The 25,061-nt window shown below is 44.1% G+C and overlaps 1 protein-coding gene across 1 annotated transcript in view; it reads left to right on the forward strand.

Moving 5' to 3' along the window:
• SASH1 (SAM and SH3 domain containing 1) overlaps positions 1–25,061 on the forward strand; it is a 193,251-nt gene that overhangs the window by 129,936 nt on the left and 38,254 nt on the right. Inside the window, 1 exon segment of the mRNA XM_073894060.1 lies at positions 21,939–22,071. Coding sequence (XP_073750161.1) covers positions 21,939–22,071 — 133 coding nt within the window.

Consider the following 25,061-nt stretch of genomic DNA (forward strand, 5'->3'; position numbering starts at 1 on the left):
GATTCACTTCTCCGCACGTCCTACCTTCCAGAAAGTGGTCACTTTTCTGTTCAGAGAGTTGATGCTACTCTCTTCTTCGGTCTCCTGTTGAGTTCGTAGGTGTTCAGAATGGTTTGATCCCTATTCAGCTGAATTCCTGAGACCAGATGAAATCTAGGTCTCCTACTCCTCCGCCATCTTGCTCCGCCCCCCTCCAGGTAAAATTCTATGTGTCCTTCAAGATAAAGTCCAACTGCCATCTCCTCTGAAATTTCCTTTCACCCCCTTAAGTATATTTTATTGCTTCCTATTTTGCGCTTTGTTAAACTAGCTTTGTACACGAAACGTGACCATTATCCTAGAATATCGGAATTCATCGGAAACATTTTAGCCTCCTTGGGAATCGTGAGCTGCTTGAGCAAGAAAGGCACGCTACATTATCTTTGTGTCTCCAGTGAGTGTCTAACTGAGTGTCCGGTTCATATGGCACATTCGAGAAATATATAGTGGACAAAGTTGTATTTAGATGTTCATCTTTCCTGGCTGCTCGGAGAGCATGTTTCATGTCCTACAACCACAGCCTCTGTCTTTATACCTTTTTGCATCTAAGCAACAGATGGTGGCTTACTAGAAGTAAATAGAAGCCTTCCACTACCTTCTTGTCCCTGATTTCCTGAGTCAAGCACCAGATTTCCATTTTAGCTAAAAAAAAAAAAAAAAGAAAGAAAGAAAAAACCCCAGGGGATTGTTAATTTGAAAGCACTGCTTGGTTTGCTTTTGTGTGAGAGACTGAGACGTTACCCTTTATAGTAATAAATGTATCATATGCTAGCCAGCATTGTGTGCTGGGACTATGAGGTAATCAAAAGAACCGCGTTCATGGATTTCAATGTGCCTTTTTTGGGTCTCTTAGCCCCTTGTCCTAAAGACTAGCATAATACAAATGTAAATCATGAACCTAAAGAATCATGAAGAATAAATACAGTAACTCAGGACTGATGCGATTCAAACCCAACTTGGGGAGAACACAAAGACACCAGTTGTCCATAGTGGGTCCTTTAGTATCAGACTCACTGTATACTGTCCTGATTAACAGCATCTGAGTCAAGGGGGAGTTTATAAGACTATCCAGTCAGAAAAACAGGACTGTAGTAAAACCTCACACACTCAGCAGGGAGAGAGGCTCGTCGCGTTTAGAAAAAGTTAATATAAATTGAGTACAATAGTGGTTTTGAACGAGCTGCTCAGAAAACATGACTAGATATTGGGTTTTGGTTATTACCGCCTTCAGATGGTAAATCAGAACCATCACCTTGGTATAAATTGTCAGAAGGAAGTAGGTACTTCTTAGAAGTCATTCATTCATTCCCTTGAGCATTTCTTTGTTCATTGAGGAGACATCTAGCAAGCGCTTGCTGTATACCAGGCTTAATGCTATAGATAGGTTACAAAGGTATAGGAGCAGGAGAGGCAGGCCCTGCCGTGATGGAGTTTACCCAGCAGTGCAGAGGTTAAAATCACCCCCACATGTGCTCACACAGATTTGAGATGTCATGTACACACTCACATTATTAATTTCTTAGCAAACCGTTTCTTCATAGATGACGCAGAAATGAATCCAGCCTGTTCTAGTTGGATGAAGGGCCAGGAATACCATATGCACCCTCCATTTCCAGTACATCCTTCCAGAAGCTCCAGAGTGAGTTTTTGCTGAGAGATGTAGGTGAAGACAGGCCGTTCAGCAGTGGAGTTTTCTGAAGTGATATTATTTACCCCGCGTATTTTGCTAGCTGGCTTTGCACAAACAACCCACACCCATTTCTAGTCACGCTGCGCATGCCCGCAGCTGACCACTGTTGGCGTTGAAGTTTGTGTGATCTTGATGGCAGTCTTAATGTACGTGACACTCGCCCTTCTCACCCGACTTCATCCTGACCTGTGTTTATGGAGACTCAGCAAGAAACTCCAGCCCAGATACTCCTTCTCAATAATGCTACATTCGCCTGATAGCAGAGTAATTAATTTCAGATAATTCCCACTGTGTCCTACTTGAGTCGCTGTGGGTTAGGCGCTTTGATTATCTTTTGTGCGAGAGCCAGGGCTTTTCAGCTTTCTATTGATTCTTTTCTAGACTGAGATGTAAATAGCCCACTGGCCATAGTCGGGAATGTCCAGGCCATGAAAGTTTTAGGGATCACAAGCCCTTTGTCACGAGACTCAATGCCCATATTGATGGCCTGTCGTGCTTTAGGATTTCATTTGCATTGATTTCATAGACTCCCCCACCCCCATAACTGACATTAGATAATTGCGTGTTGCTTCACAATAAATCCATATTCACATTCCTGGTTTCCAAGAATGTAAAGTACTAAAGATAGTTACCAGGGGGAAGTGAAAAATAGCTTTCTCTTTGCCAGAGGAGAATGTGTTCTCTGCTGTTTCTCATTAATAACAAACTCCTGTTGCGAGTGTTAAGAGTTTTTAAAAAAGAGTTTCTGGTTTGAGTACTTAACGTGACTCCTTGTTAAATATCTGGACATTTGTTTTGATATTTTTCGTTTTATTTTGATAAATTCCGTTTTCCTTTGCCTCCTGCAGGGGGGAGGTTGTAAGAGTTCTCATTTTAAGCTTTCAACTTTGTGCCTTGAGGTTCAATTTACCTTCTGGTTAGGAAGACGTTTAATGAAATGCTCTCTGTCGTCCTGGGGTTTATAGATTTTTACTCAAGGAGTTTTAGTAAATCAAAAATTTTGTGTTTCTACAAAATTGGTAGGTAAAGGTGGTGATCTCTATTTGGTTCTTAAATACTAATGAAAAGGCTTGCAGTGAAGCATCTTTCCAACAATGTCAAGTTGTAAATTGTTTAATTATGTGATTTTAGTTATTTTTCAAAATATATGATAAAGAGAAATTAAAACAACAAGGATAATAAGGCACTGGGGCTCTTAGAGTCCATTGCGGAGATTTATTTTGGTCCCTGTTTGTTTGTTTCACTTGATACAAAATGTGTTCCAGAAAAAAATGGAATTACGTTTCTGTATCTGGAGCTCCTCACTAGGATGAAGCAACTATGGTGAAATGTTTCGTGAAGCAAGTTATTTTGTAACGCAAGCCATCATTTTATAATTGATCTTCTACATTTGGGAAAATTTAGTGGGGAAGGATTTGTGCAAGGAGCGCTCCAACGTTCTAGCTGAGGCATAGTAATGCCTTTCATCCATCTGTGCGTCTCTTCACAGCTTTTGCTTCCAGCCAGCTCTGAATGTATTTTGCCTCTAACCTGGTTTGAGGCACAGGAGGGCCGTGGGTTGAACTGTGCCCCAGAGTTTGGGCAACAGAGACACAACATCAAGTGGTCACTTCTTCCACTTCTAACAAAATACTATTTTAAGTGTTTCCTTGATTGAGGACTTTCAAGGTCTCAACTAAAATATCCCCATATGAGATGTTTTGGTTCGTGTACTGCAAGACCGTTAAATCCTTTTGGGGCTTCATAAACTTGTCCCCCACTGTCAGACAGGTTTTACTTAGGTTTTCAGAGTCATCTCACCTGCCTTACTTAAAACTATTGCCCTCAAGCCAGAGGCTCCAGGTCTGGTATTTTGAAAGGAGAGGTTGCCACAGCCTTAGTCTACACTAGAACTTCCTAAAAGATAATGTGCAGAAAGCCAGGAGAGCATTCCACAAAGTTATTTTTTTTTTTAAAGATTTTATTTATTTATTCGAGAGAAAGCACAAGCCGGGGGAAGGGGCAGAGGGAGAGGGAGAAGCAGACCCCACTGAGCAGGGAGCCCAATGTGGGGCTCAGTTCCAGGACCCTGAGACCATGATCTGAGCTGAAGGCAGATGCTTAACCGACAGAGCCACCCAGGCGCCCCCAAAGTTACTTTTTTAATGGTTCTTGTGGTGAATGGCTTCATTTCTATTATGGCCAAAGAAGAGGCTCACAATTTAATCACCTAACAAAGAATGTGGTGGGAGAGCAGAGCCTGTGCAAATGGGGTGGGCCTTCATGGACAGACTGACCTGTACTTCTCATTCAAGGGGTATCCATATATTGATGCTCTTTTTAGAGTCTGGTATTATGGGTTGAACCAGATTTTTTTTTTTTAATTGGCTATCTTAATGTGTTTATTTTCAGTATGTTTCCTTTACTAGGGTGAACTTCCAGACAAGGTGTATAGGTTAAAATTTATAGAAGTTTTATTTTTATATTTCAAAGGTGTTAGAAGAAAATATAAATCAATATCATTAGCTTCCTCACTTGGGGAAATCTGACCCCATAAGAAGACTTTTTTTTTTTTTTTAATGATAACACATGATGAATTTACAAAATTTTCTCCCACTCATAGGTACTCCTAACGATTACAAAAAATATGATTTTCATATTTTGCTTACTCTGAGTGAATATATTTTGGATGCATAAATTGTGTGAAGATCCACCTATACCACAGAATGAGAATTGGCATTATAGGTACAGTCAAGGTTTTCTATGAAAATGGTTGACTTTCTTATACTCTCTCTCTTCTATATTGGTTTTTAACAAGGAAATTTAAGAGAGGGTAGATTCCAAGCATAAAAATAACTTATATTTCTGGATAAACTCTGCACTTTTTTTGGGGGGGGAGAGGAAGTAGGGGACGGGGCAGAGGGAGGGCGAGAGTAATTGATCCTTAGATCATGACCTGAGCAGAGATCAAGAGTTGGACACCCAACCAACTGAGCCACCCGGGTGCCCTTAAACTGTTTGCTTTTAATGGTGTTTACATTTTTTCTTTATATCTCTTTTCCTAGAGGATATATTCCCCTAACTCTTAATATGTGGGTTTCAGCCTAATAGAATTCTAATTGGCAAGGTAACTTTTGATTTGTGGCTAAAAGATGGTTCTGCTCATTGAAGCTTTGGTGGTTATATTAGCTGGGCTTGAATACAGGATGGCTGGCTGTGTGCTTCAGCTCTTTATTTCTTAAACCGAAAAGCCTTACTCATTTGACTTGTAATATGACCAGGAGAAAGAGAAATATGGTCAGCAGTGATTTGCCAGAGGGCATTTATACCCTGCATCTCTGGGGCACTTATCAGCAGTTCTTTCTACCATGCTGTGTTACATGGTGCCAGAATAATGACCACTTTTCTAAATTTTTCTAAATGTAACTATGTTAAAAATAATTTTTATTGATTCTGGCCTTTTAATGTATACTTGAAGCCTTCAGATGATTATTCAGACTTTCATAGATACTTTCTGTAAATTTCTTTTTTATTTGGCTGGGTGGGAAAATACAGGAAGAAATACTACCCTTAATTTCAATAAAAGTGATTTTGAAACTAAAATGCTAGTAAAACAGAGACATATTAAAATTCCCTTTAGAAGGGTAAAAGTAATGATTCTTTAGACCTGCAGCTTATGGTGAGTCCAGGAGGCAAAATCAATCCATTGGAACAACATGCATAGTCAAGTCTCTTGAGAAAGATGAATTTCGTTCTAAGTGCATGTAAACTGACCAAGAACCATTGTTTAGATGACTCTTTGTCATTAATTCCACACCACCCTCTCATCCCCAGCCTTCTCCCTGGGACAGAGGCCAAAGTTTAAGGCATATATTTTCTGGGAGTGCCTTAAGATTATCCTCTTTCAAACAAGTTAGCCGGGAAGGAGGCTCTGTCCTGGGGAAAACCGGTGCTTGCCCTTGCCCAGCATGCTTAGGGGAGGGAGCCAGTTAAGTTGGACTTGGACACAGGCTTTGGGTTCAGGTCCAGCTCTATCACCTATGGGCTCTGCATCTGTGGGAAAGTTGTCTCATCAATTTGTGCTTCTATTTTTTCATCTGGAAAGGAGGGCCCAGTATATCTATCCCATACAGGTGTTAGAAGAATTAAATGGCCCAAAGTAAATATCCAGTGAAAGCCCGTTTCTATTACTTTATGTTTAGATCTTTTACCTTTCCGTTAACTGTTACTCTTAAACTACTTGAGTTCCCATGGAAGTGCTGTTTTTTGGACATGTCATTAACATGCTAGCAAATGCCAATGTTTTACAGCAAATGGGCTGGGGTTGTCAGAACGAGCTTAATGCAGCTAGCATATGTTATGCTTTTACCAAACACATAATCAGTGCATCTTTTGTTTCAGAAGGTTAGTTATTCTGTAAGTGGGTTTAAGGGTGTGTCCAGTATGATTTCGTTGATCATATTGTACTTTGGGATTACTGTTTGGGAAGAATAAACTGTTACTTGTACTGAAATTATCTAGGGCCAGGCCATGCTGTGAGATGGACTCACTGAGCATGTGGGAGTGGGCTTCCGGGCCGGTCGTGGTGGAGAGCGCTCTCGTGGCCAGCCCGGAAGTCACTGCGGATGTGGCTCTTTGTACCTGGCCGACTGACTGGGCACATCTCTGTCTTCACCGATCTGTACAGTTACAGAGAGTCAAGGCTGCTGCCGACAGACCCTCCTGAGCATATCGAGGGCCATGTGAACAAAAATAAAATAAATAATGACAAAATAGCCAGGTACTATTGGGGAACCTGTTTTTAGGTTGAGGGGAACCTGTTTTTAACATTTAAAAAATTTAAGGTAGCTTTTGGATACATTCTGGTTTGTTGTTTCTTTTATTAGGTTGGATCAGGTGAAACTGGAGTTACTAGCTTTTGGCTTATAAAAATGGCAAATTTATTTGTCCAACCCAATACATGAATACCAAACAGGTTGGACCACATTTCCCCCGCTAGCTGATTGTATCTAAGTAAAGATATTTGTAATGAACTCTGGGTTAAGGGTTGGCATTTAGATTTGCAACACCAGTTTTTGTTTTGCTTTTGGAAGTAACCTCTGGGAAATTGGGGTAAGAGAGGATGTCCATCACTTATTAAATGAGATTTATCACATGTTAATTCCTCCTTGAATCATTTGCCTAGTGCCAGATCTTATATAATGGATGGGTTAGAAAGATCCTGGCCCTTACTGTGGTTCGAGAGTAGGATCTGGACTGAGGGCCACCTCTAGCCTAAGCCAACTGATGGAGGTCATAGGCTGCCCATCACTTTGTTTCGAGTCCATTTGAATCTTAAGTTACCAGTTACCTATTTTATCAAAACTCTTGGGGCACCTGGGTGGCCCAGTTAAGTGTCCGACTTAATTTTGGGCTGAGGTCGTGATCTCGGGATCCTGGGATCGAGCCCCATGTCAGTCTCCCCACTCAGCGGGGCATCTGCTTGTCTTTAGCCCTCTCCCTTTACCCCTCCCCCAGCCCATACTCTTTCTAAAATGAATAAATAAATCTTAAAAACAAAACAGCTCTTAGCACTACAGTCAGCCATCGGACGATGACACTCATTTGGAAAGCAGTATTTTAATACAACCAAATTCCAATTCAAATTCTATTGACAGAATAATGTCTGTAGAAATATCTCTTTATTCTGTTTTCTTGTTCCTCTCCCTCTTTGTACCACACCACAGCCTCTGTCATCCCTTACTGATTGTACTGTTACTGATATAATGCTAATAGCTTTGCATAATTAGTTCCTAAAGGATTTCTTACCTGCACTTTTGACCCAGGGTATAGATGAAAGAATGCCATCTTGAGCATTCTTTTACTCATTTGTTGTGCAAGCATTACTGAGTCCCTACTACATGCTAGTCCCTGTACACAGGGGTTTGTATTTGACAGGAAGAGACAGACAAGTGGACAGCATGGTTGAGGATTTAATTGGAATAGTTCTACCCAGTGTATTAACTATACATACAAAGTCCATTAAGCCCTAGTGAGGAGAGTGTGGGAAGCCTTCCCAGAGAGAGAAGCTGAAGCCAAGGAAGAGCTCACCAGAAGAAGAGAGAAACGTGTCAGGTGGAGATAGCAGCAAGGCTTGAGCTAGGTGAAGAGCTGGGTAAATCTTAAAACTCGGACCATAGGAGGAAATGGACTTAAATGATACAGCTTTTCTGTCAGTATTTTGACTTCTAGGGTATAGATCCTGGTTCTTTGTTCATTCCTACTTACAAAGTGGTTCTGCAATAGATTTTTTTGGTCCTCTCTTTCCTTACTACTGCAGTTTTTAAATTAATATCATTAATGTTATTCGTCTTGTCTTTGAAGTCTCATTTAATTGAATTCGTGTTCTTCTTAAATTGTTTTATAGAGTGAAGCAACTGTTAGGAATTTCTTCCTGCTCCTTGAGTTGTATTTTCATCTGATAGAGGGATGGGATCAAAAGATAGGATCTTTGTGTTCTTCCATGCTTTTCTCTCTTTTTTTTTCCCCCTTGCCTTAAGTTTGAATAGTTGTCATACATTTCCTTTCACCTTGATCATGCCTGTGCAGCTCAGGTCAGAGTTTCTACTCATGCTGATAGAATGAAGATCACATTTAGACCTGTTCGTCATGCTAGCTGAGAAGAGATTGTTTCCCTTCTTCCAAGCTGCAGTTGAGGGCTTTGTTTTATGGTCCATTCATGTTTGTTGTTGCTATAAAAGTGGGGATACCCCCCTCCGAGGGGCAATTTGGTCTTAGCTAGCATACCTGGGCTCTGCCTTCCCTCTCCCAAGATTGTGTTAAATGTGCTGCACTATGGTTCATGCCACATGGTGTGGGGGAAGGGGTAGGCCATAGCCAGTCTGCTTTGAATTCATTTCTCCAATTCTGGTGAACTTCTTCTCCCCCCCCCCCAATTCTGGTGAATTTCTAAGAGGCTTTATTTCACTCAGGATCAGCCTTACTACTAACTTTCCATCCTTTCACTCATTACTCTCCTGAAGCAATTTCCATTGGTCCTAGACCAAAAAATAAAAAAAAATAAGGAAGGCCACAAAGTTTACTTCCTTTGAAATTTGAAATTCCATGGAATAATTCTCAAGATTCCTACCAGTGTGGCTTTTACAGTAGTGAGGCCTTTTCGTTTGGTCTTCAGAAATTTGTTTCCTCCCTTGACCATGAAGTTTTATTTTTAAGATTTTATTTATTTATTAGAGAGAGCGCACAAGCAGAGGGAGAGGGAGAAACAGGCTCCCCACTGAGCAAGGAGCCCAATGCGGGACTTGTTCCCAGGACCCTGGGATCGTGACCTCAGCCAAAGGCAGATGCTTAACCAACTGAGCCACCCAGGTTCCCCTGACCATGAAGTTTTAGAGCTTAATATATTAGATAATATGCCTTTCCTTGTTTGGGTGCTCTTGGTGAAATATTTTTGCTAGTTTTTAGTAATTTTGTTTTTGGGGGGCTGTTGCTTATTTGTTAGTTGTTTTGGGAAGGATATTCTGTGGTCTGGTTTTCAGCAATCATCATGACTTGATAGCCAAGGAGAGGACCACAGACAACAATTCTAGCTCTGAATGATTCTTTTCTAAGGATTCAGCCTAGATTTCTTCAGTTTGGAAGGAAATTTGTTTATTGAAGTTATTCAGTCGAAATAAGTTTGCTTATTATTTGTTCTAGAGACATAAGGACAGTTATGTTAAGGTGATAGATCATGACCCTAGGAAGTGAAATTGGCCCATCTGCCTCCAGCTTCAAGAGACGATTGTGCTGATCTGTGGCCTAAGTTTTGGTTGAAGGATAGAACTTGGTGTCTGTACCTCCTCTCCATTGCCATGTAGATTCTATCAGTTTTCTATATTTTTTCATCGTCATATGCCTGGACAAGGTTGTTTGGCAGCCCTGTCCAAGAAGTCATCGTGCCTGATCCATGAATCAGTCAGTCTCAGACGCCATAAAAGTAATGTGACTTTGCAAACACCACCCAATCCCTTAGGAGACTTACCGCTTTTGGGATGAAAACTTCTATCAGCTCCAGAAACTAGAGCCTCAAACGCATATGTAATTGCCCTACTTGGCAGTTCTGTTCTGAATCATCCTTTTTCCATGGCACAGGCTATGTGAGAACTGAACGCACTCGAGAGTGAGTGGGTTTGGTGTTTGTTTTAGTCTTCAGTGTGCTTGGCACCATAGATTTGCTTTGGGTAACACTACCCCACTCTTAACAGAAGGACCTGGAGAGCTCTTGACTGCTTCCCATCATGTCTTTGTTACCTTAACTCAGCTAATTTATGTGAACAGTGGGGTTCTCTGGCCTCTGGGCAGGGCGACATAATCTCAGACAGAAGAATCTTCCAAACGTTTACAGAGTAAAGGAAGTGTCCAGTTCTCTTTCCTCCACTTACCTTTCTCAGCCCCGTCAACCCCTTTGAGGAGAAGGAAAGGCATTTTTCTGCCCCGTGGCAACTTGAAGAATTGGGATGGGTGGGCTTACCCATCATCCCAGTCTCCACAAACTCGGCTGTAGGAGTCCTAGAGTTCTGTTTTCTCCCTCCTCCTGTGGGGAAATTAGCAACTTTATTTGGGGGTGATTTTTTAAAAAATGCAAAGTTCAGGAGTTTAAGAAAAAGAATAGAATTTATTGTGGAATGTAGCAGCCATTTGCTGTTCCTTTGGTTTTTATAGTTGGTTCTTTAAACAGTTTCTTAAATGAATTAAGTGCTGACAGGCCTTTGCCCCTGGGGGACGGTAATATTACCTCAAATTCTCACATACTTTTTACAAATAAAAGTATCATATAATTATATTCTCCTCTTCCTCTTCTTTCTTCAAATCTGGCGACAACTAGTTAATTTTGAAACTGCCAGAGAGATTATTTCAGTGTTATACTGCACCTCTGGGAGAAGAATGGAATCTCCTCTTTTTGTCCATATGCTGACAAAAATCTTCTAATTTCAGAGGGTAATGATGTCACCAGTTAATGAGCAAAATATTTCTTACTTAAACAGATGCGTCCTTCCCTGATTCCTTTGTGAAATAAATAAAAACCCCACAATGTGTTTCATATTGTCTATAGTTACGCTGACAACTCATAAACACTTCAAAATGTAATTCTGACTTCTTTAGAGAGCGAGACTAATTTTTTTCATAAACACAAAGGAAACACATTAAACTGATGGCTGGGCCCCGGGCGGAAGGCCCCTGCCACAGCCGGTCACTGATGACAATCATCAGTGCTGATCTTGAACATGCCCTAGCCGCAGCCAATGTGCTGCCCCCAAGGTAGGGAGTGACCTTGAATGCATCACTTCTTGGACCAGTGGAGGATGATCAGGCATGTTGGAGAGATTATGAAATCAGGCTTGGAAAAGAGGAGGGCCAGAAAGCTGCTGTTGATTTGGGTCACATGCTGTTTAGCAGGGCGGCAGCCGAGCTGGATCTCTCTTTGCCTGTCCAAAAAGGCAGGCATCTAAGGTCAGGGGGAGAAAGAAGTGAGCCTCGGGGCCATCTAAACACTGGCCTTCTAGCATCCCGGAGGAACCCAGAAATGCCCCCACACTCACGGCAGGTGCCCCTCCCCTCAGTGAAGCATGCCTCGGTTTTCCCAGCCAAAGGTGAGTTCTCCCACTTCTGAATGCCTGTGCCTCTTTGTTCCTCTTACACATTTATCACAGCTCCTTATGCTGATCATATCTCTGAACCTCCATGGGGGCTCTGCCCGCAGACATCTGGATTATTACCTTTGCAGGCCCAGGTAGAGTCGGCTCACTGCTATTTCAGTTCCTTGCTCTTCCTTACACCTTGAATCAGTGCATCCATCCATCGACTTCAACCAGGCGATAATCTATTTATCACAAACACAGATCCTATATTAATTGTCTCAGTGTAAAAGAATATTGTAATGCTCAGGGTTGGCAGTTGTGTGAGGAAGTAGGCACTTTTTTTTTTTTTAAGATGTTATTTATTTATTTAGAGCACACACGTGAGTGGGGGGAGAGGCAGAGGGAGAAGGAAAGAATCTCGAGTAGACTCCCCGCTGAGTGAGGAGCCGGGTGTGGGGCTTGATCTCAAGACCCTGAGATCACGACCTGACCCGAAATCAAGTGGACGCTTGAGTGGCTGACTGAGCCACCCAGGCGCCCCAGACACTCTTTTTATACTACTTGAGAGAATTAAAAATAAGACACTCTTTTTCTACTACTTGTGAGATTTAAAAATAAGATCGTATACAGTGTTTCTCCTGAGAAAAGTGTTAATATGTATCAAAGGACTTAAAGCTATGCCCATTTTTTTACCCATAAATTCTATAATCTAAGAATTTTTTCTAAAAAGAAGAATGCGTTAGATGTGTTAGAAATGTTACAACAAACTCTTCATCAGAGTATTGTTTATGATATTGAAAAATCAGAAACATGCCAATGTCCGACGATTCAGGGCATTAAGAAAATCATGACTTACTTAAGTGAATACTAATGAATTATGAATATATTGTATTTTATTTGTTGGACATTTGTCGACATGAGAAAATGTTCAAAACATATTAATAGAAAAAGCAAATTTTTAGAACAGTTTGAACAGTATCCACTGAGTGCTCCAAGGTTTCTCCGGGAGAAAACTTGAGAGGTGGCAGTGTGGCTCAGAGGGGTCACGGCTCTCGGCAGGCTCTTTGTCTCTGCTCATGTTGGGTGTTCGTGTGAGGGAGGCTCCGGGGACCCTGATAGTGACTGTGCGTGTAGAAGGAGCAGCTAAGGTCGTAGTCACCCTTTTTTGTCCACACAACACAAAACAGACACAGATACCTGAGGTGGTCTAGGGTGTGGGGGGTGCATGCACACGCATGTGTGCGTGTGAGAGAGAAGCGGGGGGATATCAGCCAAAATATGACTTTTTTTTTTTTTTTTTTAAGATTTCATTTATTTATTTGTTAGAGCACAAGCAGGGGGAGCGGCAGGCAGAGGCAGAGGGAGAAGCAGGCTTCCCGCGGAGCAAGGAGCCCGATGCGGGACTCGATCCCAGGACCCTGGGATCATGGCCTGAGCTGAAAGCAGCCGCTTAACCAACTGAGCCACCCAGGGCGTCCCAAAATATGACTAATTTTTCTCTCTGAGTGTGGGAGGGTAGAGGTGATTTCTTTTTCTCCTCCTTTCTTCTCCTTTCCTTTTCTCCTCCTTTCTTCTTTCCTTTTCTCCTGTATCTGCATTTTCCACATTTTCCAATTAAAAATATATCACATGTAATCAAATAAATGTTACTGAAATACAGTCACAGAAACAAATAGCACAGTGCCCACTGCCTTCATGAAGCTGAGTGAAGGACGGAGTACTATGTGATTCCCATACTCTGGGCCGAGTCCTGTGATTGTGTGTGCTCTGCAACCACACAGCCTAAGGAAGAGGAGGAGGGAGGCCAGGAGGGCTTTCCAGGGGAGGCGACACGTGGACCGAATACTGAAGGATGGCTAGGAGCTAGAAGAGTCCATGGGGTGGGCAGAGATGATCCCAAAAAAGGAATCCGCCGGTGCAAAAGGTGTGCGGGCACATGAGAGAGGAGTATTTGAGGTGCTCTGAGGAAGTCAAAGCATGAGAACCAGATGCCGTGAGAGGCCTTCCCACACAGTACCTGCAGGGAGACCCGCACAGAAGCTGGAAATCACGACAGGGCTCTGAGCACGCAGAGCCCCGCCCTCCGCCGTAAGGCCTTTGGACTTGGCTCAGAGGACCCAACGAACAGTTCCTTAGAGTGGCTGGCAGATGCTGAAACCTGTCCTCCACAAATTTGCACACTTCCTGTGTGCTAAGTTCAAGCCCACTACCCAGTGAAGAAGTCCAGTGATGCCCTTCCTTCATGAAGTGTATTCCCCAGTTTCCAACCGCCCTCCGCCAAGAAGCTTCCCAGGGTGGCCTGGCCCAACCTAGTCCTGCAAATACCCCGCAGTTACTCAGATACCATAGCAGGGGCTGGGGACGATGGGGTGGGAGAGTCTAAACTAATTCACGGCACATGGATGACACGCACGTTTACCGAGGGCCCACTGCGGGTGGGCCCCGTGCTGGGTACCATGAGTACAGGGTTGGGGGGCAGACATGGTCCCTTGTCCCTGTGGACCTTCCTGTCTTTGAAAGGATGAGCTGTGTTGGATGCCCATGTAGTAGCCAACGCTGAGTACCTTCATAAAGACCTGAATCCTCCAAGGGCTGTGGCAGCAACAGCTAATGGTGCCTACAGGAGGAGTAGGCCTCTAGAAGGATAAGCAGGGATGTGTCTTCCCCCCAGGCTCCTCACAGAACCTGGGGCAGTCAGTGCCTGGCTTCCCGTGCATCTCACACTGACACCATTGCCAACCAGGCTCTGGGCCTCACATTCAAGGTCTCTTTTTACCTTCTCAAGAGTTCTGGGAGGCTTATCACTGCCTGTTCTTTTTTTTTTTTTTTTTTAAGATTTTATTCATTTGACACAGAGAGACAGCGAGAGAGGGAGCACAAGCAGGGGGGAGTGGGAGAGGGAGAAGCAGGCTTCCTGCCGAGCAGGGAGCCCGATGCGGGGCTCGATCCCAGGACCCTGGGATCATGACCTGAGCCGAAGGCAGACGCTTAACGACTGAGCCACCCAGGCGCCCATCACTGCCTGTTCTATAAATGAGAGAAATTAAGACCCACAACTGTTCACAAGTGGCATAAAGGGGACCTGAGCCTACTCCTACCTCTGCCAGATTCCAGAGTTCTGGCTCCTAATTCTGCTCAGAATCTTCTCTGCATCTAAACAACCTGTTCAGGGGCGCCTGGGTGGCTCAGTCGATTAAGCATCTGCCTTCGGCCCAGGTCATGATCTGCGGGTCCTGGAATCGAGTCCTGTGTCGGGCTCCCTGCTCAGCCGGAAGTCTGCTGCTTCCTCTCCCTCTGCTGCTCCCCCTACTTGTGCTCTCTCTCTCTCTCTCTCTCTCTCTCTCTCGCTCTGTCAAATAAAGAAATAAATCTTTTTAAAAAAATAAACAGGCTGTTCAGATCCAGCCTCAGATGTTGGCCCTATCATTAGCTTTCACGTGTTTTCTTTGCCTTTGCTGTGTATACACAGCACCTAGAACAGCAGTTTTTAAGAATTAAAATCAGTCTTGTTGGAATCCCAGTCGGTAACAGATGACAGCTGTGATAAGCACTCACTGAGCTCCACTCGTTGATTGTACAGACACGATTTTTAAAACAACACTTGAAGATCATTGTTGTCAGATGAAATTTGCGTGGAGGAATACTAAGGCCCATAGAGGTGAAGTGATTTGCTGGAGGACTTGAAAATTGAAAACCAGGTTGTTCAAGCTCCAAAGTCTTGTGGCTTTCCTCTCTTCCCTTTACCCCCCTCCCATTGGGGCGAAATACGTTTTCTTGGTATGCACCAGGTAACCAGGAAATTCTGAAACCAAGGACTTCTACTGACCATTTTAAGGAACTCTGAGCATAACCCTGCGTGCACTGTGGTTGGCGGTCTTGGGGGAAGAAAGCTCCCGTGCGGGTTGCGGGTGTGGGAGCAAAACCACGAAGTTTCACATTCTGCGTCTGTCATTTACTGGCTGTGAAATTGGGTCAAATGTGTAAATACCTAGCACGGTGCCTGAGAAGTATGAGCATCCAGTAAATAGGGGTGTTGGAGGATTAATGTCTGAAAAGCACCTGCCACCATTTGTGGTACGTGTGGGCCCTCAGAAGACAGTGGGGAAGGGAGTGGATGTGAAACCAGAGAAGTGAAACCAGAGAAGGTGTAGGGGAGCAGATGGCAGGACAAGGCAATATAGGGAAGGTGTAGCAGACCCTGGGGGAGAAATAATTGGAAAGTCCATTACAGTCGGAGGAGACGCTTCTGGGGAAGAAAATTGGTGGCGGGGGCAATTCATACAGTTCTTGCTGAAGAGAGAGAGCTGCCAAAGGGCCCCAGGAAAAGGGGATGGGGCTCTGGTGCTCTGTGGCACAACCTGGGACCTCTGCATGGTAAAAGTGTGTGTGTGTGTGTGTGTGTGTGTGTGTGTGTGTGGTGTCCTACCAAGAGAGGCCACCTTGCACATACATAAATAGAGGCCCACACAAGGAGAGAGGCACCTAGGACTGGGCAGCTAGACCGCCCAGTGGGAATATGTGACTTACCTGATTGAATGAATTTACTCCTGAAATCCAGACGGGACTTGCAACCCATGCCGTGGAGACTTCATACGGGTTTTCAGTCCTGTCTTGTTAGGTGACATTCTGTGTCAGTAAGAGCGTGTGCCTGTGGCTTCCCAGACACCCCTGAGAAAATGAAATGGTCCTCTTGTGACACAGGCCCTGTGCACACATTTCTAGAATCCAAGAGAGCTCAGCTGCTCTGAGGTGATCATTGAAACGATTTGGTAAGACAGTTTTAGAGGTATCACTGGACAGGAAGTACCTGACATTTACTTTAGTAGTTAAAAATAGGAAAAAAGGAGTGGGGAGAGACAGAAAGTGACAGCTTCGGGAGAAAACCAAAATCACAAGTTTTAATTCAGCAATGTCAAAAATAGCCATTGGAAGGTGTCTATTTTCAATCGAGACTACTCCCTTCAGGGGGTGTTTGGAAGAATATCTGCGAAGGCGATCTTTTTTAAGTTCAGTCACTTGTAAGGGTTAGTCCTTGTCCCGGATTTGCTCAGATTCCCGCGTTCTTTTTTTCTCTCTCTGGAATTCCATAGACAGTAATTAAGGAACTGGAGGCCAGCGGGAGGTCAGGGAGCCTTCGTCAGTGAAAACAGGGATTGTTTGCCACGTACAACACTCCCTTTTTTCCTGGTGGTGAATAGGAGATTTGCTTAGAGCTGATGACTTATGCCTTTCTTACAAGTTATGCAGTGAGCAAGGAACGGGGGAATCAGGCAGCAAGCAGAAAGCAGCTAATTGAATCCAGTGTCTTCACTTTTTCCTCCTTCGGATACTGATCTGTGCTGGTGGAGCCTGTCTGATCATGTAACTCCAAAGGAACATGTTCGAGGAGTGCCTCACACTCACTTTGAGATTACAGAGTTGACGGACCCGGAGTGAAGCCGCTCTCAGCCTGGGGAGGGGCGGGGGTGCCAGCCGAGCGCAGCGTCGCCCCTCACGCCTGCTCGATGCCGAAGCCGGTAAGTCCACCGGCTGTGTTCCGTGGCAAAGGGAAAATGTGCTTTCTGTCACTTCAAGGAAAAGCTTTTCCATTGCACCCGGCTGTGATGGCTTTGCTCTTTCTATTCAAATTCTGCGAGTTTTGTCCTTTCCTTCCCTGCTGTGTAACCCTGAGCACTCTTCCCTAGCAGGCTGACCCAGTATGAAGATGTAGCTTTGGGGGGGGGGGGAAGAGTGAATATTCTTTTGAGAATAGAACGATTCTCAAGAGATTGAGTGTACGTGGTGGGAGCTCAGCTGTCAATCATGGAGGCTTTCAGTGTGGAGGACTTGACTGCAGACAGCCTTGCGTGATGTCGCTTTTCATAAACCTACAAGCGATCGGCTTCCTTCCCTTAAGGTTAATGCCACTGATGATGTGGATCTCGGAAGTTGAAGTGTCTATGTCTGATTATGCACCCAGTTAACCAGAAACCGTTGTGTGAATCTCATAAGCAGATACATTTCCAGTTTCAGGATGCATTCAGAAATGCTTAAATATCTTATGTGGCTCCAGGGGAGATAAACTGACTTAGTCTGGCTGCTAATTGGGACAGTGTGCTGAGTGTTTGGAGCTGGGGAAACAAGCTGAGTTTATTTCTGCAAAAGACAAAGTCGTACGTGATCCTGTGCTCAGCATGGTCTCGAGCAGTCCCCAAAAGGGTTCTGGTTTGCTCTTTGCAAGTTCAGTTTAACTTCTATTATGGGACAGTGCTCCCGTGCCTGCAAGACTGTGCTATGTGGCTTTTGGAAAACATTTGTTACAGTGCATCATAGTTGGAAGAAAGTTTTTGTTTGTTTGTTTTAGTGGGTCCACTGGCATATCTTACCTGGTACCGACCTGCACTGACAGGCTTGAAAGTGAGGGGATGCTTTTCGTTTGCTCCAGCACACAAATTTTTCTATCTACAGATGCTATTAATTGTGCTCCTTTTTCTGGTCATCTTTAATGTAGCTGTATTATGGAAAGTTCTCCACGCTGGCTCCATGTCTTTCCTATTAGAACATTGCAGATGTGTCAAGGACGCACATGTTCCAAAAGAAGCTGAGAAAGAAGGAGGCTCCACCCTCCTTCGCCTGCCAAGTGGGCCCCATAGGTTCCTCATTCAGCACCCTGGCAGGCAAATGGTGTACTCTCTCTTTAAAGCAGCTCTAGTTTTGTGCCTTGGCTTGGTCAATTTGTTATGGTTTAAAACTGTGGAGCCAGCTGTCTGCAATCTGATGTAATGTTGCCATGGAAACCAGAAATGAAACACTTAAGCATTCACCACAGAATTACTACATATAGCATTAGCCAAAGTAATTAAAAGTTGAGCCATATGGGCTTTCTGGTGGAAAAATCTGCAAGAGAAAGGCTGGAAATCAAATGTTTCTATTTACAGTAATGTAAATCCATTTTTCCACATCCTTTGGTGGAATACATTAATTGCCTTTTACGACTAAAGTTTAGAGGTGGGGAGTTTTATACAGATGATTTAGTTTTCACCTTCTCATTTAGACGATGATCAAATTAAAGTTTACTTTAGTCCTCTGACCTGGGGCAGGATAGAGAGAGGAGGAGAATACCGGGTCCTGTTACAACGTGCATAAACATACACTGTTATTTCTTCACTTCAGTTTATTTAAAACCTGTTTTCTAGTAGTTCTGTTTAATCTAGGAGTCTGTTTCTTGAAATCAACCATTCATTTTGTATGTAATGCAGATTTACTTCATCTTTTACCAAAGTTCCTCCAGGTGCAAAGATTTCATGCATAGTTATTTTTAAATTCTTACACCCTCATCTCTGGGGGTGTAATTTTCTGAATAAAAAAACACAACAAGGGGCACCTGGGTGGCTCAGTCAGTTAAGCATCTGCCTTCGGCTCGGGTCATGGTCCCAGGGTCCTGGGATCGAGTCCCTCATTGGGCTCCCTGCTCAGCGGAGAGTCTGCTGCTCCCCCTCCTTCCTGCCCATGCTCTCTCTCTTGTCTCTGTCTCTCTCAGATAAATAAATAAAATATATTTTTAAAAAAGACACGATAAGTTATTTTTAGTATTTGGGAAGTGGTGTGTGCTTATTTAAAAGGAGAAACATGAAATGAGGAATGTAAGCTTTAGTCCCCATTTTAAAAGAAATGCACGCCTTTTACAGAGTATGTTAAAACAGCTGGAGAGAATTTTTTAAAGGCAAATATTTTACAACTCCTTATCCTCTGGACTCAGGAGGAAGTGCGAAGTCAACACCTCTCTATCAATAAAAAGCATCCTTGGGATACACTTGGTTAACTCCAGTGACTTCTAGGCTGACTCAAGGGAGAATATATCTTGATTGACTTTGGTTTTATCTTACATTTTTCTTCATATACATTGTGCTGCATCTACCTTGTTTAGCATCCAAACCATGATAATGAAAAGTTACTGGTTGCTAGGATTTGTGATTTGTCAGTGGCAAACACCCCTAAAGTCTTCATTTTTTTTAAGAAAAATAAAAATAACATTAGTTCAAAGTTCTAAAGAGATCCTGTTTCTCAAAAATAGATGGAACATGTGAAAGCAATTAAACAAGTACCTGGAATATGTTATTTTTCACCACAGTGAATCAGGACAGAGGAAAGTAGGACTTGGGGCGGGGATCTTTGCCTTTAATTCTGTTGTCCCGGTTTAACTTATTTCATTTCTCCTCAGAAGTTCCCTCTGATGGCATGTTTCCTACATATGATTTGTCTTTGTGGAATGCACAGGCACACAGCTCCCCCACCACCACCACAAGCAGCGGTAGCAACCCCCAAACTAGGTACAAGGTACACACACGCGCACGCACACACATCACTGATTTTCATTCTCTGACATAGCTCCCTGTGTCTTGATTATAAACAACCTGTGCTCATTTCGTTTTTCACTTGACTTCAGAATTTTTTATTCTTATTTATTTATTTTTGACTTAAGAATTTTTATTATTTATTTTTTAAATTTTTTATTGTTATGTTAATCACCATACATTACATCATTAGTTTTGGATATAGTGTTCCGTGATTGTTTGTGCATAACACCCAGTGCTCCACGCAGAACGTGCCCTCTTTAATACCCATCACCAGGCTAACCCATCCCCCCACCCCCCTCCCCGACTTAAGAATTTTTTAATGTGACAGTTACAAACATGTTCTAGGTTTGTCCCCTATGATGTTGGTTCTCCTCTTAGAATTGCTTAGCTTTTTGAGACACATCAAGAAGGCAGAATACTTTCAATGTTTCTGTGTAATTCCATGCACTACGGTTTTGCTCAGGTGCTGATTACCCAGAATGAGGGTTCACCCAGTTCTCATTCCTCTGGTTGACCACTCTGACCATTTTCATCACACATCAACAGTTCAGCCAAGTAAAAATGAAATTCAAGCCAGACAATACCATTAGGTAGCAGAAGCCATACTTCCTATATCATTTGAATTGTTTACATTGTAAGTTTTAGACCAAACATGTTAAATCTCATTGCCAGCATGTGGTGTAACCTCCTTCCCCCATTACCTGGGGGTTCCATTTCTCTTCCTTATGCTCAGCTAAGCGGTAGTTCACTTTAATTCTGAAATGGAGATGCAACATCTTATCTAGGAATTTTGGAGACATTGAATACAGTTCACAGAAGGGAAGCCTGAGAAGTGCCCCTGTCCTGATGACTTGCCATTTCTGGGTTATCATAATTGTTCTTCAGTGGGTGAATGGTTTGCTTATAGTCCTGCAGAGAGAAAGTACAATGGCCTTACACTGGGAGCTTCAGGGTGAGGACAGAGGCCAGGAAATGGGTTGTATTTATGCCTTACATAGTGCCACAGTGCTACAGAAATATTTGTGGACTCAACATGCTGCACCATTTAATTCATGGAATCTCCACCTTCTTTACCCTTGAAGCACTGTTCTCTGCAGTCCTTGCGTACCTATTCGATTGTCGATTTTTCGCGGGGGACTGGCTTCATTTTAGGCCAGTTGTTCAGAGCTGTGATTTTTGTTTTGCTTTGTTGTTGTTTATATGAGGCATTTCCGCCTTTACTATTTCTGTGAACTAGGTTTGAGGAAGTGGGAGAGAAGGTGGTTGCCAGGATGTGCAGGATCAGCTGGGGTTGCTCCCGGGCTGCGTGGGGTGCGTGGAGGCTGCGCATTTCGGCTGGGCTCTGCGCTCCCGGGACCGCCTGAGCACCCGGCCCATGCAGCATGCCCCTGGAGCTGCAGATTGCTTTTGCTTTTTCACATTTTGAACAGATAAAACAGAGGAAGCTGCATATTGAATGTTAGAGCTGACTTGGAACCAAAACCCTCATTTTGTTCACAAGGAAAGGATTGTTTTCACTGGGGTCACTGCTGCGGAGAGATTTTTTTTTTTTCTCCTCTCTGTAATGTTTGATACTTGAGGGAAAACAGCTGGGTTGAGCATACTTGAATCGCTGCAAAATGAAATGGGATGCTGGGGAATATGCACTGTACTGTATGGCTGAAAAGGTCAGCTTTTTCCCTTGTCCCTCGTGGAGGAATGCGGCGTCTGTCCTCATGCTCTCCCTAGGAGCTCTCGCAAGGAGCCGGAAGAGGCGGCAGCCATGGCCGAGGTGTGGCAGGCCCGCCTAACGAATGGCACGGGAGGCTGCTTTTTGCTTCTCTTCCCTTTTCCTGCCCTGCTGTTTTTGATTTTGGAGGACGACTGGAACAAGTCAACAGAATTTTGGTTTGGAGAAGTAGTTGATGACCACGTTGAGTAGTCCTGATGGGCCAGACAGATGAGAGCCGGGCCCAAACCACAGCAGTGGGACTGGAATGACAGGGCCAGCCTGGCGGAGAGAGTCCTGTCGGAGTTCAACAGAAGGAGGCCCCGTGCCGGTCCAGGGCCCCCGGGTGTGTCGCGGTGCCTGGGACCTGGTTCTCCACCGCCTTAGGCCCCGGGGTGGTGTGTGCGGCTTTCGTAAGCTCCGGCGGGCCAATCGGTGGGCGCCCCAGGTGCAGCCACACAGCTGCCAGAGCTCAGACTGGTGGGGAGGCCGGGCTGCACCCGGCTGCCAGAGCAAAAGTCTCTGGGGCAATGATCTGATTAACTTTTCCTTGGTTTCTTTGCCAGTCAAGAGAACAATCGGATGATGAGACCGAGGAGTCGGTGAAGTTTAAGAGGTTACACAAGCTGGTCAACTCCACTCGCAGAGTGAGGAAGAAACTGATCAGAGTGGAAGAGATGAGAAAGCCCAGCACCGAAGGTAAAAAAAAAAAAAAAAAAAAAAAAAAAAAGTCATGCTCCGCCCTGTTTATTCCAAATTAAATCAGGCGGGGTCAGCTCTTCAGTAGAAAAAGAGTATGATTTCAACTGGAAAAGGGATTGCATCCCGGCTGAGGCTGCAGAGAGAGCCTCGGGTCTGCATGTGAGCAGGGTATTGCTCAGCATGTTAGGGATCCTGGTGTCCAGCGTCTCGGGAGGCTTACTACTGTTCGTGTTACAGCGATGGGAAATGGCTAGTGTGTGACAAGGAAGTCTTCTCAAGATGTGCCACAGCTTTAATGTTGAGCGTACACCACTTTACATCAACTTTATCTTATAACTTCTTCTCAGCAGTGGCCTCTGTGCCCAAAGGACAATGGTTCTTGCCCATTGAATTTATTTTTTTAATTTTATTTTATTATGTTAGTCACCATACAGTACATCATTAGTTTTTGATGTGGTGATCCACAATCCATTGTTTTCATATAACACCCAGTGCTCCACGCAGTACCTGCCCTCCTTGGTACCCATCACCAGGCTAACCCATCCCCCACCCCCTCCCCTCTAGAACCCTGTTTGTTTCTCAGAGTCCATAGTCTCTCATGGTTCATCTCCCCCTCCGATTCCCCCCCTTCAGTTTTCCCTTCCTCCCCTAATGTCCTCCATGCTGTTCCTTATGTTCTACAAATAAGTGAAACCATATGATAACTGACTTTCTCTGCTTGACTTATTTCACTGAGCATCATCTCCTCCAGTCCCATCCATGTTGATGCAAAAGTTGCGTATTCATCCTTTCTGATGGCTGAGTAATATATTCCATTGTATATATGGACCACATCTTCTTTATCCATTCGTCTGTTGAAGGGCATCTCGGCTCTTTCCACAGTTTTTGCCCGTTGAATTTAGTCCAGATTTGATATACATCCATCTCAAACAAACATCCAACAATCGAGGCACGTAATATCCTTTCGGATCTCCAGGGGATGATTTGTTCTTCCTGTAAACAGTCTCAGGACTCGGTTCAGATGGGGCTCTAAGGACCTGAGGTTCTAAGTGGATCTTAAGAGCTATATTGCTGGCTAAGCGGCTTGTCAGATGAAGCAATTATGTCAGAAGGGGCACAGGCTTGGATTTATTGTAGTGAATAGTTAACCTTTAAAGCGTAATTATGACAGCTTAAATCTCACCCATATTTGTCACTCCTGTTGTTAGCAGTGTGCATTTGCAGCATCTTGTAAGAATCTCCCAAAAGGGTAAAAGAATAAGATTTCCTGTTTGGAAAATGATAAGTGAACTGGAAAAAAATACTGGAAAGAATAGGTCTTATTTTTAAAAAGCACATGACTTGTTAAAATGTCATATCTACATTTTGAGGAATTTCAAAAATTTAACATGTAGATTTGAAAATGATCATTGAGAGGCCTTTTTTGTCTTACGCAAATAAAATCAAGGCGTGAAGAGAACTGGGATTTCCCCTGACTTACATAGAGGAGGGTTTCCTGTTTTTATTGCTGTTTTTAAATTTCTGTTTGCTGTAATTATTTACCAGCTCCACTCCGCTAGAGAAATATTGGAGGTGAGGGTATTACGAGGGGAGCATGGAGGCAAGAAAGGAAAAGAAGGGAGGAGGGGCAGCGAGAGAGACGTGCTTATGGGCAACTTCGCACCGAGTTGTGTTGAATTCCAGGTTTCGTGTGGGTGTCTTCTTGCGTGGTTATTCTGCTTGCCTTTGGGTGCGATGCTGATTTTACATTTGGTTGTTTTAACACCTGCGTGTCAGTCATGGTTTCACAGTACAGAATATAGCCTGATTTCCTCTCACGGGCGGCTCTTAACGAACTCACACACGTAGTGTCCGTTGGAATAGTAAGGAGAACCATATGGAATTGCCATCATTCAACCTTGGGTACCACATTTTAAAACAAACCTCTCACACTTGCCAAAATTAAATCTCAAAACACAGCGAATGGATTGGTGGGTCTTGTCCATAAATGAGAACACATGAGTGACATGCGGGGTACTCTGGGCCTACCCCCCAGTTGCCCGTACGTACAGAGTTGTCGTGGGCATTAGGGCTGCCTTTCGAACTATCTCTGAGAGACATAGTTGACAAAAGGGAAAAACATACCTAGAGGGGTAGCTTTAGGGTAAGGAGTAGTAATTGTACGGGCTTCTAGCCCTGAACTGTAATTCATCTGGTTATGAATTAGGTGCCACTGATGGAAGATGGATTAAATGCGCCTGAGTCCCCATTAGCCTCTGGTGTCTGATGAGTTGGGGCGCTGGGCTGCCGCTAACTGGACTTGTCGGTTTTGCCAGGAGAAGAGTCAGGTGTGTGTGTGGGCAGCTCAGGGCATCCGCGTGGGGCTGCCCCCCAGCCGGACTATAGACGAGAACGGTCCTCCAAATCCTGTGGAGAGGCACTCTCTGAGCTTCCTCGCTGGCGAAAGAACGGGTCCTTGGCCATTGCTTCTGCAAAGCAGGAGAGACTCACATTCCCAGTAACCCCTCTCTCACTGCCCCGGGACCTTCAAAGAGTTGAGCCTTTCCCTTCCTATGTGTCTGTGCCAGTACTAAGTTGTCTGAAGATTATTCACCAGCACTGAGAGCATCCTGTGTGCCAGCCACTTTTCTACACACTTTAGATTTTATGTTCGTTTTAATATGTCATCCTCAGAGTAGCCACCAGAGGCAGGCATTAATACCATCCTCATTTCACAAATGAGGGGATGGACACACACCAAGAGGTTAAATAATTCGCTCAGTGTCACTGAGCTGGCTGGCAGAAGGCCCAGAATTAAGTCCAGGTGGCCTGGACTCCACTCTGCTCCCACCCCTTCCCCACCCCTCAGCTCTGGAGTCCTGCAAGAGCCAGGAGAGTTAAGAGTCTCTCACCTAGTCTCACCCTTTTGACTGAGTTTCAAATCCTTATCCAGGGCACGGATGACCCTAGACGATATTCAGTCATAGGCCAGGTCAGTGCCCTTCGTC

Source organism: Callorhinus ursinus, unplaced genomic scaffold, assembly GCF_003265705.2.
Source record: "Callorhinus ursinus isolate GAN/ISIS: 27379988/994484 unplaced genomic scaffold, GSC_fseal_2.0 scaffold6, whole genome shotgun sequence".
Lineage (NCBI taxonomy): Eukaryota > Metazoa > Chordata > Mammalia > Carnivora > Otariidae > Callorhinus > Callorhinus ursinus.